At 38.3% G+C, this 15,857-nt stretch overlaps 1 protein-coding gene across 1 annotated transcript in view; it reads right to left on the minus strand.

The window, feature by feature from the left end:
- RYR3 (ryanodine receptor 3) overlaps positions 1–15,857 on the minus strand; it is a 467,844-nt gene that overhangs the window by 327,055 nt on the left and 124,932 nt on the right. The window contains exon 3 of the mRNA XM_075193561.1: positions 4,951–5,058. Coding sequence (XP_075049662.1) covers positions 4,951–5,058 — 108 coding nt within the window. The remainder of the gene's footprint in view (positions 1–4,950; positions 5,059–15,857) is intronic.

The following is a 15,857-nucleotide window of genomic DNA, read 5'->3' on the forward strand; positions in this document are numbered from 1 at the left end:
AATGTTTACAGGACTGTAGTATGGGGACAATGAGAGTACCATCTGGGGGACAGGAGGGGTAGATCAGGAGTTAGTGGTAGGGCCAAAGGATTTAAATGCTCTCCCTAGTGCCCGGGAAGTGATCCTAGTTCTGGGGAGTCTATTCAGGTATGACAAATTGAGTTGAGTCCAAGTTAAAGCCCTTGACCTTGTATAGTGATCGACTGATCAATAATGCCGCTGAGCACTGTCAAAGGCCCCCGGGATGCCAGAGGCCCCTGGGCTGTAGCCCAGTTAGACCTCGGGTTAATCTGGCCCTGTCTGTAAGGCTCTTACATAGGACTTATCTGGAGCTCCAATGCCTTTGTCGCTTCTTCACTGGTATCCTCTGTTTCAGAAATGGAAACCATCAAATGTATCTGGTGAACTTTCCTGATAGTTTCTAATTTCTGGTCCTAAAGTATTCCTTTGATTACACACCAAATAAGGATAATATGAGAGCTTATCTGTTTAGATATCCGGATCTATAGGTTTACAGTGTAGATCCTTATTACTGGGTAGTAACACAGAGGATGCAGGATATAGGACTATAAATACCATAGAAAACAGCATATAGTGTAACAGGTATAATATACTTTAATACATGTATGTCAATATAAAAACAGTGAATTTACCTAGTACACTTATTTTAAAATCCAAGTTCTTATAGTCCATACACGTGTGTACTTCAGATATCGAAACAGATAAGATAAGCTGTTAAAATCCTTATATTTTATGCAGTCGTATAGTAAACCTGATTTCTAATCTTAAGCATACTAACATAATACACAATAAGGATGTTTTTCTTTGTATTATTTATTCACAGATTTGACACCTGATAACAACAAGTGCACCCAAGCAAAGGCTGCCACCTCTATATAAAAAGGAAGTTACTCTATGTTTATATACTTCATATGAAGACCTGTGCAAATTACAGAACACTATTACTCAATACTTAGGTGCTATAAAATCACTTACCCACTTTTGAAGGCAGCTGTCCGGGAGGGGGTCCGTCGAAGGGGCGTGGCCTCGCATGATGCACTGTTAGGCTCCGCCCCTGTCAATTGTATGCTATTTTGGACACTCACAGCAGGGGGCGGGGCCATGGAGCCGCATTTAGCCACGCCCCCACCCATCTTCAACAACGGAGACAGCTGGATCCGGGATTTTTGCCTGCTCTCTCGAGAGTCCGGGAGAACTCACAAAAATTCGGGAGTCTCCCGGACATTCTGGGAGAGTAGGCCACTATGTATAAAATTGTGATTTAAATGCTGTTTCTATTACTTGTTTTTGACTTATAAATGTACTCTAAAGATGTCAGCCACTCTCTCTCTCTCTTTTGAGGCCATAATCTTCCTGATTTGTTTCTTGAACACACAATCAACACAAACAGTATGCAAATTGAGTGATATGCATTTGTAATGCAGGAGCACATGAAGCTTCCCCATTAGAAAACATCCCACTGCCAACAAGTCGGTGTGGTGTATCTTATTACATTGCATAAGTGTTAAGGTAAAGGTTTAGGTTATGTTATCAACCGCTAAGCATTATAGATTCCTCCAAACACCTGAAAAAGCCTCTCTCACCAGCTTAATTTGCAGTAGGATAAATATTCACACATCCATCGTCAGATAAGGGAAAATAGTGACTAATAAAACCTGTTCTATTTTGGTATAAACTACGGAACAGTTTGATTTTTAGACAGTATAAACCAGCAAAACAAAGATAAATGGCATTTAAATATATTCTAAGGTATGTTTTCATGTAATCATTACAGGCTGAAAAACAAGATTCTAGATTAGATAATTATATCCTTCCAACCCAAAAAATGTAAAACCTTGTGACACAGAAGAAGTAATTAAACCGTTCACAAGATTAGCTGTCGTGTAAGTGATGTAGCAGTGACACAATGAATTGAATGTACAATAAGTGAAGGTGAATTAAACGCAGCTTCACTTCTACTTTGCACAATTTATTAGACACAGAAGATAGGGGTTTTATGAAACCCCCATATATTCTGTTTGCTGCAAATTGAATTTGGCTTAATCCCAACTGCCAATCGTTTAGCCCGCTTCCAAACAGTCTCTGTGGGCAAGCAGCATAACACAGTTAGTGAAAGGTAAGGAGAGTGCTTCATCTCTTCAGTACTAAGTACGTGTGTGACTCATTCCCCAAATATACCTCTAAAGTGCTAAGGATGAGTCCAACTCCTCCTTAGTACCCATGTGGTTCATGCTGAAAAACCATCCAGAAGGCCAGGGATGGGGGAGAGGTGTTGTAAGGCCTAGATCGCCCCCATCCTGAATCCAAGAAAATATGGGGACCCCTCAATGCAGGAGGTAAAAGGTAAAACATAGGGGTTTTATGCCTGCATATAGAGTGGCCCAGCTTACTACTTGTACTTTTTGTTCTACACTAGCCATCAGTTCTTAAAATAACATTAAATTAACTGGAATGCACAATATCTAAAAACTATTACTTTTGCTTCTCTAGGGACAGTGCTCTAGGATGTGTCCTTCCTCTGTCTAATACTTTCAGCAGTGATCGTCAGTGGCCATTGCCAAGTTATGAAATTTGGTATGGTCTGGATATTTCCTATGGAGTTATTACAAACATTATGTAATGATGATTGAGAACAGTTTACACATCACAATTTTCATCAGGCATAGACTTCCAACATGCCCAACACCAATGCTAGATGTACTATTAATATGTTCATTTTTATTGTTACAACTACAATATGGTTGATTAGATCTGGTGTGTCTCTCCCAATAATGCCTTTCCTTATGTTGCATATGGGCTGATGTTATAAACTGTGTTCCCTGTTGACTATGACTGACCTTTGTGCATATACAGAGATAAATAATTAATTAAAAATACCCGTAGAAGAGTTATAATAGTTGAAAGATTGTCAGAGAGAAGAAGATTCTTGAAGTTTGTCTATTGACACTTGACTATTCCCATGTTAGTCCATGTCACACAGAAAAATTCCTAACTGAGTTTTTTTGTTTTGCAATGATGAATGTTGCCTTTCAGATAATATACAGATTTTATTTCTGGAATTGAGAACTTTAACATTTGTTTGTAAATATATTTTATGCCATTTTCATCACTCCCTGGACCTGACATAGTCCACAAATGTATGATTAAATAAAATATTTTTTTTGTCATGATTTCATAAGGAGGATGAGAGAGATTCACAAGTTTAAGTATCATCTGAAATGCCAACTTGTGCTAGTCAGTCCATAATTTTGTGTGCTTGATTCGCATCTACTAAACCACCACTTTGGCTTAAGGGACATTTATCACATTTTTTGAGAGGTACTTTTCCTTTCTTCATGCAAGTCATTATTCTCTATAAAGTAACTGCCAGTTAATACAGTAATCATGATATTGTGGCTTCACAGAACAAAAAAGGCTTAAATTAGAAGGGACGGGCAGACTAAACAGTGTGTGTTTTATGTACCAGTCAGTGCACCATAATATACCTGTTGTGATAGTAAGCAATGTATTTCCTGAGTATTTGAACACAATAAACATGTGACATCTATTGATCCTTGCTAATTGCCTCCTTTTGGTCCACGCACTGTTATTTGTCTGACTCTCCAGTTTATGCAATGTGGGGTGAATCTGGACCAATTTGTGTATTAATTAGTGAGTCTCTGGAATTCATCCAAATTTGAGAATAATTCAAATCAGTTTGTCATTCTCTATCAAAAAGTGGCCAGATTCACAACACTGGTGCAAATTTGTCTTTAAAGGCTATCCAGTAAATATTATTGTGTGCATGGGATATTTGTTAGTAAGATATATTCTATTTTAAATTGTATAGAACAGCTCATTTCCTGTATTTTTTTTTTTTTACTGAAACCATTTGATCTCCAGGGGAATGAGGTCAGTGGTATTTTATACTCCAAACGCCAATACCATTCTGAACTCTGTGTCACAATTCTCAGAGCTACGGAAGAAACACATACGGCTATAAAAAAAATGACTGCCCAAGTACCTAGACGTCAATGGGAGATGGTGGTGGTACTACCACCAATGCAGGGGGTAAAGTCTTTATAGGGCCCAAAGTGAGGGTGGCATGGCAATGCTGCCTTAGGTGGCACAAAGGTCACAATGCCCCAGAGATTGTTTTTCAACCCTCGCTGTCTATTCTTTATGCACAGTATAGCCTTAGCCCCTGTTTAAAAAATAGTTCCTTTACTGCAGTAATTGTATGTGGTGTGAGAGAGTGTGGAAAGGGGGGCACATTATCGAGCTTCCTCCTGGGTGCCAGTTTGTATAGAAAAAGCCCAATGCATAAAATTGTATTCACAGGTTTGTGGTTAAATCTTTTATTAACTTCCGCCTCTTCTAGTTCTAGGATCACGTTTATCATTTTGACAGTAGTGGTCTTTATTAGACTTTGTAATATTGTTATTAGTGGTTTACATAAAATTACGTCATTGATATATTTTAATATAGTAAAATTGTGCCTTTGCGGTCAATTTGTGTTCTGGATGGCTTGTTGTATGCTGCTCGCTTTCAGTACAGCAATAATAAACATCAGTTGTCAAACATCGGAGCTGCATTCTACAAAAGGAAAACTCTCATCTAAACAAACAATTAATTAGCCCTACAGTCTTCATCAAGCTGGTAAAATGGAGCAAATGCTTAGAATGAAAACAGCACAAGTCTGATTTAATTTGGTGCTTTGAGATCTGACAATTAAACCATGAAACAGAACCCTAAATCTCTCATGCAGACTTTAGAGCCTTGCAGAGTTTTATTTTTTATTTTTATGTACCACTCATGTGTCAGGATTTGTATTTTTTTATATTACTCACTCTACATCATGACTAAAACTTAAGAACAACAGTTGGGTTTCCTGGGGCTTGGTGGAAAAAACAGTAGTGATAAAAATAGATAAACAAATAAATTACTTACCCCTTCGTTGCCATTTGCCATTGTGTTTGCCAACATTTCCTGAAGGGCCCTGACAGAGAGGGATTGCTCCAGCACAAAATTACAGATGCAAAGGTCAGGAGGGACATACTGTGGTAGAAAAAACACAAGGACCAAATTCAGTAACAATACGAAAATGAACAAACGAATTCAAAGCAAAATAAAGAGCATCATAAACTACATTTTTAAATTCGACAAAAGGGTTGTGGGTCAAAGGGGCAGGTTTCCATTTCTCTAAACTCAACAATTTACATACTATACAGATACTATAAAGGCCACTATATCTACATAATTTTACATTTAAACTATATTTCAATTACAGAAATTCTAACCCAAAATCAAAAATATTTTACCAATCCATACCACAATTCTAAGTGTTTTTCTCATTTCAACCCCAGTTGCTACACACATAGAAATGAATATCATTGGAGCTGCATATCACTGGTAAGCGGTTAATTCAAATAATCTTTACTTATGTGTTATCAAAGCAGGGAGTCTCCGGGACTCCCTGTCACACCAGCCAATCACATGGAAGCTACCATGGGAAAACTGCCTGTGATGGTCTGAGCAGCAAAGAGGAGCACCAGTCAATTGATTCTCATTTCATTCTGCAGTGGGGCTCCAAGTGGAGTGGTTTTTATTTTACTATGAATTAAAAGACATGTCCTAAATTTGATTTCCTATTTGATTACAGATTTTTCTCTTTGGATTAAAAGAAAATCTGTTTTGGATTTCATTCTGGATTACAATTATTTTTCTTTGGATTAAAAGTGAGATATCAGACTTTGATTTCTCGGTTTTCCCCTACAAATTAATGACATTTCTATTTGCATTACAATTATTCCATTTATTAAAATTAGTTATGTTTGGACTTCCCTGTGAATAACAAATTCAGGACATTTAATTTCACATGTTTTGGATTATCCCTTGGTGTACAAGTTAAGGACATTTCCATTTGGATTAAAAGATATAAGAATGTCATCAACTGCAAGAATTCTCTCTGGATAATGGTGGGACAAGACAAAAGACTCTTCTTACACATAATAAAGAAGTGAACAAGGGTATGATGGAGTGTTCTATTTAATTAAAACATGTTTTTAATTATGGGTCTGTGTTTAATTGACTTGTTATACTATATTTGTAGAATGCCTAGGGGTTTTGTGGTTCATATCATACTGTCACCACTAAGGTGGCAGTTGCCACACCTGCTGCCCAATATTTCTCAGTATCCAGCTACCCACAACCTAATGATGCTGGGAAATGCCCCATCACATCTCAGAGCATAACTGGTTGTCTTTGGGAGGGGGCGGTCATGCTGCAGCTCTAGCTCTGCATTGATTCCTCTGCTTAACTGGGAACCAGACGAAGTGGTCTGAACTACAGCCGGTTAAGGAGTTTGGTAAGGGCAGGCATGCGGCTTATATTGTACTTTTTTATTTACTACCGCCCATGGATTTTAACATTCCATTCATTTCAATGGGGTTTCTAAATGTAAAAAACACAATTGAAAAGCCTGAGCTATTTAAATGAATGGGAAAAATTTTGGGTTGCTTTTGCCTGCAACCAATCAAACACCTATGCAAACAAATCAGCACATATCAGCCATGAGTATAATATGTGTCTTTGCATGTGCTTTGTACTTGTGTTTTGTATGCAAATGTAATGTCACTGTGTTACTGGCCTAAAGAAAAAATAACTGATAATAAAAAAAAATAATAAAACAAACAAAAACATTCTTACTTTCTAATAAATAATTGCCATGAAGATATTTAAATGCTTTTAAAAGACATCATCAAAAAAAAAAGAAAACACATTATATTACATAGGGTCAGAGTACAAGAAATTAATAAAAATGGGTCAATCTTGTGAATTGAATTATGGAAATGCAAACAATTCTCACATTCAGTGAAAATTTACATGTACTGGTATTCCATAAAATGATTGCATTCATATTTGCAGATTAGAGTAAATCAGGCATTGAGTAATATATCATGCAGCTGTGAGTTTAAATTACAGTAATTTTAAAAAGTTTCTGCTACATTTGTTTGTAATATTTATAGAAGTACCCCATACAAAATACATACAGAGAAAATAACTACTAAGTCAGCCCAGCTACAAAGGTAATACTCATACTGAATGTGTTAATATAATTTCTTCCATTCCCCACTGGGGATCCCAAAGGAGAGGTCCAAGTGGCAAGCATATTGTCGAGACTCAATTCTGTTCATCATGGTCCTGACCCTATTGTACAATGCTGAAATTCATGGCGTTGCGCAGCAGGGGAGGTCATCATTTGCAGGAATCGCGTAATCAAGGCCCCTGTACCATACAGGACGCGGGAATATAGCTAGTTCTATCGGCAGTCCAGGAGAACTACCCATAATTCGTGAGTAAGCAAATATGATTAATAATCACCACTCCCTCCCCAACCTATATCAAGTATTACCTACATACAAACCATGCTCCATGGAATAGAGCTGCAAAATTAAGTACCTACTGTCAATCTGGCATATTATTAATCATTATCTACTGTAGGGGCAGCCCATAAATTGATGCTTTAAAGCAGGCCTGTCCAACCTGCGGCCCTCCAGATGTTGTGAAACTACAAGCCCCAGCATGCTTTGCCAGTAGACTACCTGTTGATAGCTGGAAGGGCATGTTGGGACTTGTAGTTTCACAACATCTGGAGGGCCACAGGTTGGACAGGCCTGCTTTAAAGTGTGTTTCACGGTCGTTGGTGACATGAATATAGCCTAGGATAATTAAGAAAATTAGATACAATGGATGCAAGCAAATCACTGTGTGTAGACAAACAAGGTGTTAAAATATGATGAATGAAGCAGACACGCTTCAGGTGCTTGTTTTCTGTCACCTTACTGTGATCATTTAGCCAGAAATTTCCTGGTGACACAGAAGAATAATCAATGGCTTTCAACCTCTTAGAGAATTAGAGAATTATTTGGTAACATGATCGATCAGTCTAAGGCTGGGTACACACTACAGTGTTTTCAGCAAATTATCATGCCAAACACCTTATAAACAACAGTTCAGTCCGATATTGCACTTAGTCTAGGTACACACTGAAGAATTTTTCAACCAATGTGTTATCTACAATGATTGTAAATACGACTGAAGGTCCGATCATTCGTCAATTCATGCGCACACATTACAACCTTGATAACTTCAGGGATTTCCGGAGGATGAATGAACCCACAATCTAGGAACTGCTCCAACTAGTCACCCCCTTATCCAGAAGGATGACACCCATTTAATGAAACCGATATCTGCAGAGCAGAGACTGGTTGCTACCCTGAGATTTTTGCCCACAGTAAGGACACTGGCAGATCTCAAATACAGCACAGCAATTTCATCTCAAGCTCTGGGTTTGATCATACCTGAGACAGTATAGTACAAGTTCTGCATGGACAATATATGAAGGTTGGTAAAAGAAATAATGTGTATTTGTAAAACAATATTATTTGATTACAATAGAAAGCATACAGAGTATATAAAAATTGTGCAATACAATAAAAACATTTAAGGGATTCACAGCTGTTCATAGTGCAAAATTTCACTATTTTACATTGGGGATGGGCCAGTATGACTACGATTGTCAAAAGAGAAAATACCAAAAAGTTAAATCACCTGTCACGAGCAGCGGCGGCTTGTGAATACCTTTTGCTCACGTCCTGGCCGTCACCATGACAACCGGGACGAGAGTTCCTTCCCAGCTGTCACCGGGGCAACGGCCAGGACGCTCCTTCTGTTAGCGCCACGTCCTGGCAGATGGGGGACAGCCGGGCGTGTGCGCAAAATGAAATGATTAATCATTAGCCTACTGTGGCAAATTACAGCTTCCTGTGCCTCTGGTACATGATTGGCCCAAATTAGTACTTAAGGCAGGGAAGGCCTAGCTTCCCATCTCAATACCATTTTACTAGACCAACAACTAGACAAACAACTCCAGATCTTTCAGAAGCAGGCTGCTCTGTGCATCACCTGCTTCACTAAGACGCATACCGCTGACAACCTGTTTGAAATACTAAGGGATGTTACTGCAACATGGCTTGTCCAGTTTGTACTCTCCAGACGATATGTGATTTCTGAAAACGCCACCAACATTGTGTTAGAGCATTACAGTGGGGAGAATTCCATGACATTCCCTGTTTTGCTCACATAATCAGCTTGGTGGTACAGAGCCTATTAAAAAATGACAGTGACATGCAGAAATTGCTATGTCCCAAAATATTTTGGGTAATTTTCGGCATTCTGCAACAGCATGTAGGAGATTGCAGTAGCTGCAAGAAGAATAGAATTTGAGGGGGAATATACTTTTGTCCAGCGCAGTGGAGTATACTTTCCGTGTTGTGCAAGGTGCTGAAACCACTCAAAGTAGTCATCTGTGAAGTTAGTTCAGACACTGTTAGCTTGAGCCAAGTGATTCCCCTAATTAGACTTTTGGAAAAGCAGCTAGACAAATTGAAAGAGGATATGAAACAAAGCAATTCCGCTAACTATGTAGGACTTGTAGATTAAGTACTTTATTCGCGTCGCCAGGATTCGAGAGTTATCAACATCTTGAAATTAGATCACTAAATTTTGGCAACTGTGCATGATCCTAGGTTTAAGAGCTATGTCTTCTCTTTATTTCCAACTGACCCAAATCTCAAGAGATGCAATGAGCTCCTGTTCAACAAGCTGACAGCTTAAGTGGTACATGACACAACAACGTCTCCTCCCTCAGTTTCTTTCACAAATGCTGCTAGGAAAAATCTTAGCTTTCCCAAGACACCCAGTAGTGATGCAGAGTCAGCACAACATTTTGACATTTGGTCTGGTCTACAAGAATTGCCCAAAAATCGTGACAGCTCTGTCATAAAATTAACTACAAATTCCAAAAGAAGGCAATTACCGGCAATTTCATCAAAGTACAGAGACTTCTGTAATGGTGGATTCCAGCGGGAATGAATTAGTATTGTCTGAGGATAATGTACACACTGATGAGGGTGAGGATGATGACAGTGTAGATTGCAGGTATTGGGATGTAGCTGAGAGAAGGGACATAGCTAATGCTGGTATGCTTGTTAATAAATATTTTGGGTAAAATGACATGTTGGCAATTTTACAATTTTATATTTTTCCACAGTAAACTTTCAACATTAGAGAGGTTTTTTATTCTTTAAACAGGTACAAGCTTTTTTAATTTTATTTACATTTTTGTTTCCCTGACTTAAAACCACAATGCACTTGAACATAGGTTTTAGCAGATGATATAGAGGGATTAGTATCATCATGACTGGTGCCAGCAGCTGCTTGGTGCTCCTGGTCTTTTGTGGACTGATGTGAATCCATATTGATGGCACAGAGCAATGTGACTGGAAAGTGACAAGAACACTGCCACCCCTCCTGTTTCTGTATGAACTATGTCACAAAACAATGTGACAGGAGACTTTTAAGAAGACTGCCACCCCTATTATTTCTGTTTCAGCACTGACAATGAGCAATGGCACATACACTGTAGACTGGCAAGAACACTGCCACTTCTCCTGTTTCTGTGTGAGCTATGGCACAGCGCAATGTCACTGGAGATTTTAAAAACCATGCCACCCCTCCTCTTTCTCTTTCATTAATGATGCTGCCCAACTGCACTGGAGACTGGCAATAACCCTGCTACCCCTTCTGTGTCTCTCTGTGAAATGGCACAGGATCTCTGTGGAGGGCGGTACTTATAGAATCTAAAACTTGTGAGAACCAATGACGCAACAATGACTTTTGGCTTGTTTTCAGTTCCAAGGGCGTGCGAAAGTACTGAGCCAACTCGGCTCGGTACCCAAATCGGTAATGTTGGGGTGGGAAAACCAAGCCTGAGCATCTCTACTTAAAATAAAGGCAAAACAAATTAACTTCTTTAATACACATGTATGGTCTAAGGGAGGCACACCAAATGGGTGCAGGTGTTAAATTATGCAAGCAGACATATGCAATACACATCTATATCCTTTAATACAGTTCTATGCAGGTAGGACAGTTATAAAAAAACCTCTAGAATATATAAATAAAATCTATACACAAACATAAAATTATAATAAGCAATCAAAAATAATGTTATATGTCACTTCAGGAAAGAAATACACTTGCATACAGCAATACATAAATGTCATATGGAGCGTGTAAAACAGGTTTACTATTGATTCTCCATTAAAAGCACATTATTACCAATTGCCTGACGTTCTGACAACGCACAATATGGGAGTGGTAGAGATACCTTAAATTTACATACACAAGCCCAGAAAGGAGTCGCTGTTTGAGGAACTATCTGCTGTTGGTCGAGCATTTGGTCATGAAATCATATACATTGCAGGGTCGGGAGGCGGTTGAAACAAGATTTCTAAACAGAACGAGCAATCAAATGAAACGATGATCAGTACTTTGGAATGACTCTCATTGTTCGCATAAGTATACACACTAATGCGATATTTGGATATACGGTTGTTTATCGGGTATTTGGCCCGATAGTTGGCTGAAAAACCTCCAGTGTGTACTTAGCCTTAGACAATGAACAACAGACTGTTCCAAAGCACCGCCCATAGTTTATTTTGATTGTTCAGCAGAACTATAAATCTTGTTTAGCTATGGAATGACATCCTTCCAATAGTGCAGTGTGTATGCACTCATGATCAGGATCTTCATAGAGTTTACAAAGTCATGATCTTTTCAGCAATGGTTATAATAGTTGAAGAGCACAGATGTGAGGATAATTCTTTTAAAACATAGGCATGCTGATCAGGACTTTATTTTTTTCAATTGCTAGTAAAATCATTGTAGAGAACACATTAGTTGGAAAATTCTGTAGTGTGTACCCTGTCTAACAGGCAGATTCAATTTTCTGCAATGTGCCTCAACGAGCAGAATAAGAAAAAATTTCAGTCCACACAATGCAGCATTTTGTCTTCGCGGACCGTTCCGTAGAGACTTCATGGCAAATCATGCAGAATTTAATCTGCCCCTTATGTTGATTAACCATCACTGATGCCAAATGTTTCTACTACAAGAACAAGGCCACTAGCAAGAATTGTCAGATTGGAATCTGCATCCAATACAAGATAGACAACTAGTCCTATGAAGATAAACAGACAAACGCTCTGTTATCTTAAAGCTGGAATGACAGACAGACTGCCACAGATACATAAAGCAATACTTAGGTAAAACAGTCTGAGGCGGAAATTGTAGAGTTCACCGATAGTGTCCAAAAATAATGGTAAGTGAAATTAGTAAACTCTACAAGTTACCTGGCAGTTCTTTTAATTCTAATTTTTACTTGTGTTCTTCTTTAAAAGTATCCCAAATGTTCACTGTGCCTTTTGTGCTCTAATGTATTTTAGCACATATTGTTTTATTCTAACATATATCACATGGAAATTTTACTTATCCACTCCATCTATTTCAGTATGTCATACAATAATGTGAGCCTCCTATTTCTGCATTCTCTTAGATGTTCCTTAGAACAGAAACATCTATTGAAAATGTAATATATTGTCTTTATCACCCATGTGTATCTCATACGCCTACTCCAGTCTTTACACTAAACAACTGCATCATAATATCTGTAATCTCTATTACAGAAGTCTAATGTTTCAAGGTCAAAGGTAATCACCTAGGAAGTCATCAAAGTTCTCAATAACCATTTACTGCCTAGATCAATATCAAGACACACAATCTCATCTTATTATTGTCTACAAAGCTTGTCTAGGCAGACACCATGCTGCCATGATCTGTAGATTATTATGTGCAGCATATTAATATATCCTGTAGATATGTACTTATAAGGTAGATCAGAGGGCATCTGTTTATTACATGTATTTTATGCAATGCCATGTAATAATATATTTTGTCAAAAGACAAATGTAGTCTCTCCCATTCAAAATCCTGTGTTTTTTCTTTCAGAATTGTTGACTGTAACACTTAGAATCCCAAAATGCATGTTTTAAAGCTGTTACGCACTTTGGAATTTTTTAAATGTCTTACATGGTATCATTACTTTGCGACCTTCAACATGTACTTTACCCTGCCTCCAAATGTAAAATTAGAACCTGACAGAGCAGTGCTGTATCAGCCACATGTATACTTGTCAGTGTGATGATGGAGGGTAGAGTTAAAGCTGACTCAAGTCAATGTGCTGCTAATACTGTACATGCTGATTTTGTATCTGCTATAGACACCCACACTCCGTTTGATGGAACATAAACCCTTTCAACCCAATCTGCAACCAGAAAACAGTGTGCAAGCAGCCATTATCTGAACCATCTTAATACAGCTCATACACACAGAGTTGGCTTCCTTCCATGCCTAATATACTGTATGTCATGAATAGAGGTCTGTATTTAGTATCAGGTCATACAGGGGGCCAGACATTGGCACAAAAGCCTGTGAAACATAGATTTCACAAGCCTATTTAACAGATGCTAATGCGTTTAACACTGCATGCTCTACCAAAACTTTTCTGAAAGTAACACTGTCACAGTTACTTCTGTAATGATTAATTGTCCTCAACATGAGGGCTTTCGCAAACCAAAAGTTCAAGCCAAAAATAATACACCTTCATGCTCAAGGCTGCCAGTAATAAGTAGTATAACTTTAATTTCATCTGGAATAAAACCAGTTGTCATAGGTTTCTGCTTCAAATTCAACCTATTTGCACTTTTGAAAATGGGGAGAACTCTTCCCAGACAATGTTAAGATCATCTGGTTATTTACCAAAGGAGCTTACTCAGTGTAATGTTCAAGCCAAAATTTATCAGACACCTTGACTTGCAAGGGTGAATCAAACAGGTATTGGCTGCGCCTGCATTGGTTGGATCTGGAGATTCTGCTAACTATATTGATGAGGATTTTGATAATATTTTTCATGTATTAAGGTGGTTCTAGGGTAATGTGATTATCTCTTCATAACCACAATGGTGGACTGGGGGTAGAGGACATTATTATGTACATTGCAGCTCTGTAAGCTTCAATACCAAAAGCAGCCAACTCAGCTTCAAGCACTCTCTCTCTTAATACCCTGCCGCAAGCATATATGATTTCCATGACATATTTAGCAAGAAAAAAGGTGTTGAACATCTGCACTCACTTGTCATTTCTCTACATCAGGGGTAGCAACCTGTGGTTTTCCAGGTGTTGTCAAAGTCCCAGCATGCTTTGCCAGTAGATAACCAGCAGATAGGTAGCAAGACATGCTGGAATTTGTAGTTTCACAACACCTGGAGAGGCGCAGGTTGCCTACCCCTGCTCTACACCCACCCATGCTTAATTTTTTGGAGAGCCAAAAACATGGTCCCCTCGACAATGCATTTATTACAAAGCTTTAAACCAGATCACCATAAGAAACCGATATCTGCTTCCACTCATTCCTGAACTACTGGAAGGAAGGCCTACAAACAGCTTTGATATTCATGAGCAGCTGCTTATAATCTGGTTTGAATCAAAGAAAGAGGAGTGGAAAACAGTCACACTCAATATCGTAATTTTGAATATGTAATCATGTCCTTTGGCCTGTGTAATACATTTTTAGCAACTATGAGCCTCATTGGAAGCAATTGCCTCCAAAACATACATGTAAAATACGCCATGTAAAACTAGAGCATTTATGTGTTATTCTCCGTTGCAGGTATCTTAAGTTATGTGTGAGCGAGTACAATGCGTATACATGAAGATACGTTTAAGGCACATCAAAAAATGTTTTGAGCATATTTTGTGGCTGCCGCATATTTGAGACATCAATTATCATCTTTAACTTGATGATCACAACTTAGTTCAGAAAATAAAAATAAATACATTTAAAAAATAACGTGTACCTCAAAAGTGATCCAAACACCAGTGCTCATATTCTGGCATAGTTAGTATTAATGCGGGGGGAAATGAAATGTCCGACGTCACCCTGCAAAAGCAAAAGCAGCCTCTTGCTCGTCACACTATGGCCCTGATTCATTAAGGAAAGTAAAGCAAAAAAAAAGAGTAACTTTGGACTTTGGCAAAACCATGTTGTATTGGAGGGGGAGGTACATTTAAAATGTGAAGACAGATTTATATTTGGGGTAGGGCATGTCCTAGATCAACTTTTAACGTCAGTGTAAAAATAAAGCTATCAAGTATTTGTGTCCTACTTGAAAACACAACCAGTATTTTACTTATGTGCAAAATAATAAACTCATTTGCACCCCTTGCATTGCAACATGGTTTTGCCTAGGTTCAAAGTTACTCATTTTCTTGCTTTACTTTCCTTAATGAATCAGGTCCTATAACTGAAACATACACCACCAGCTTTTAAATAAACCTATAGAATTGATCATGATTTTCCATAAAGCTAGATGTGCTCTAGGATTATATCTATAGGCTGGTGCATACAAGGACATATAGAAATCTAAATAGTGATAATTACTAAACTATAGACTAGACAACTGCAAAACATACATGCCAAGAAAACCAAGGTATAACCTAATATAAGTGTGTGTGAGTAGTAGGCAGGCAGAACTGCAACAATCTGAAGTCGTTACAAGTGTCAGAATTACTGTAACAAACTGAAGTCCACAATAACAGCATGCATGAATAACTGTTACAAGATGAAGTCAGTGCAAAAGGTAAACCAGAGTAAATGTGAGAAGCAAAAGTCAGGGCAGGCAGCAAACCTGAATATCCTGTACCTGCAGGTGGCATCCAAGTTTAACCATAAAAAAGCAGCGGTAGGTACACTACAATTTTCATATAGTTTGCTCAAAATTTGCTGACACCAACCGCATGTGTTTGGCCACATTTAGGTGCTCATCACTTTGACTACATATCCATTATCTTCACACAGCAATCAGGCTTGGCAGCTTATGAGGGAAAAATGCGAA

This window comes from Mixophyes fleayi, chromosome 12 (genome assembly GCF_038048845.1).
Source record: "Mixophyes fleayi isolate aMixFle1 chromosome 12, aMixFle1.hap1, whole genome shotgun sequence".
Classification (NCBI taxonomy): Eukaryota; Metazoa; Chordata; class Amphibia; order Anura; family Limnodynastidae; genus Mixophyes; species Mixophyes fleayi.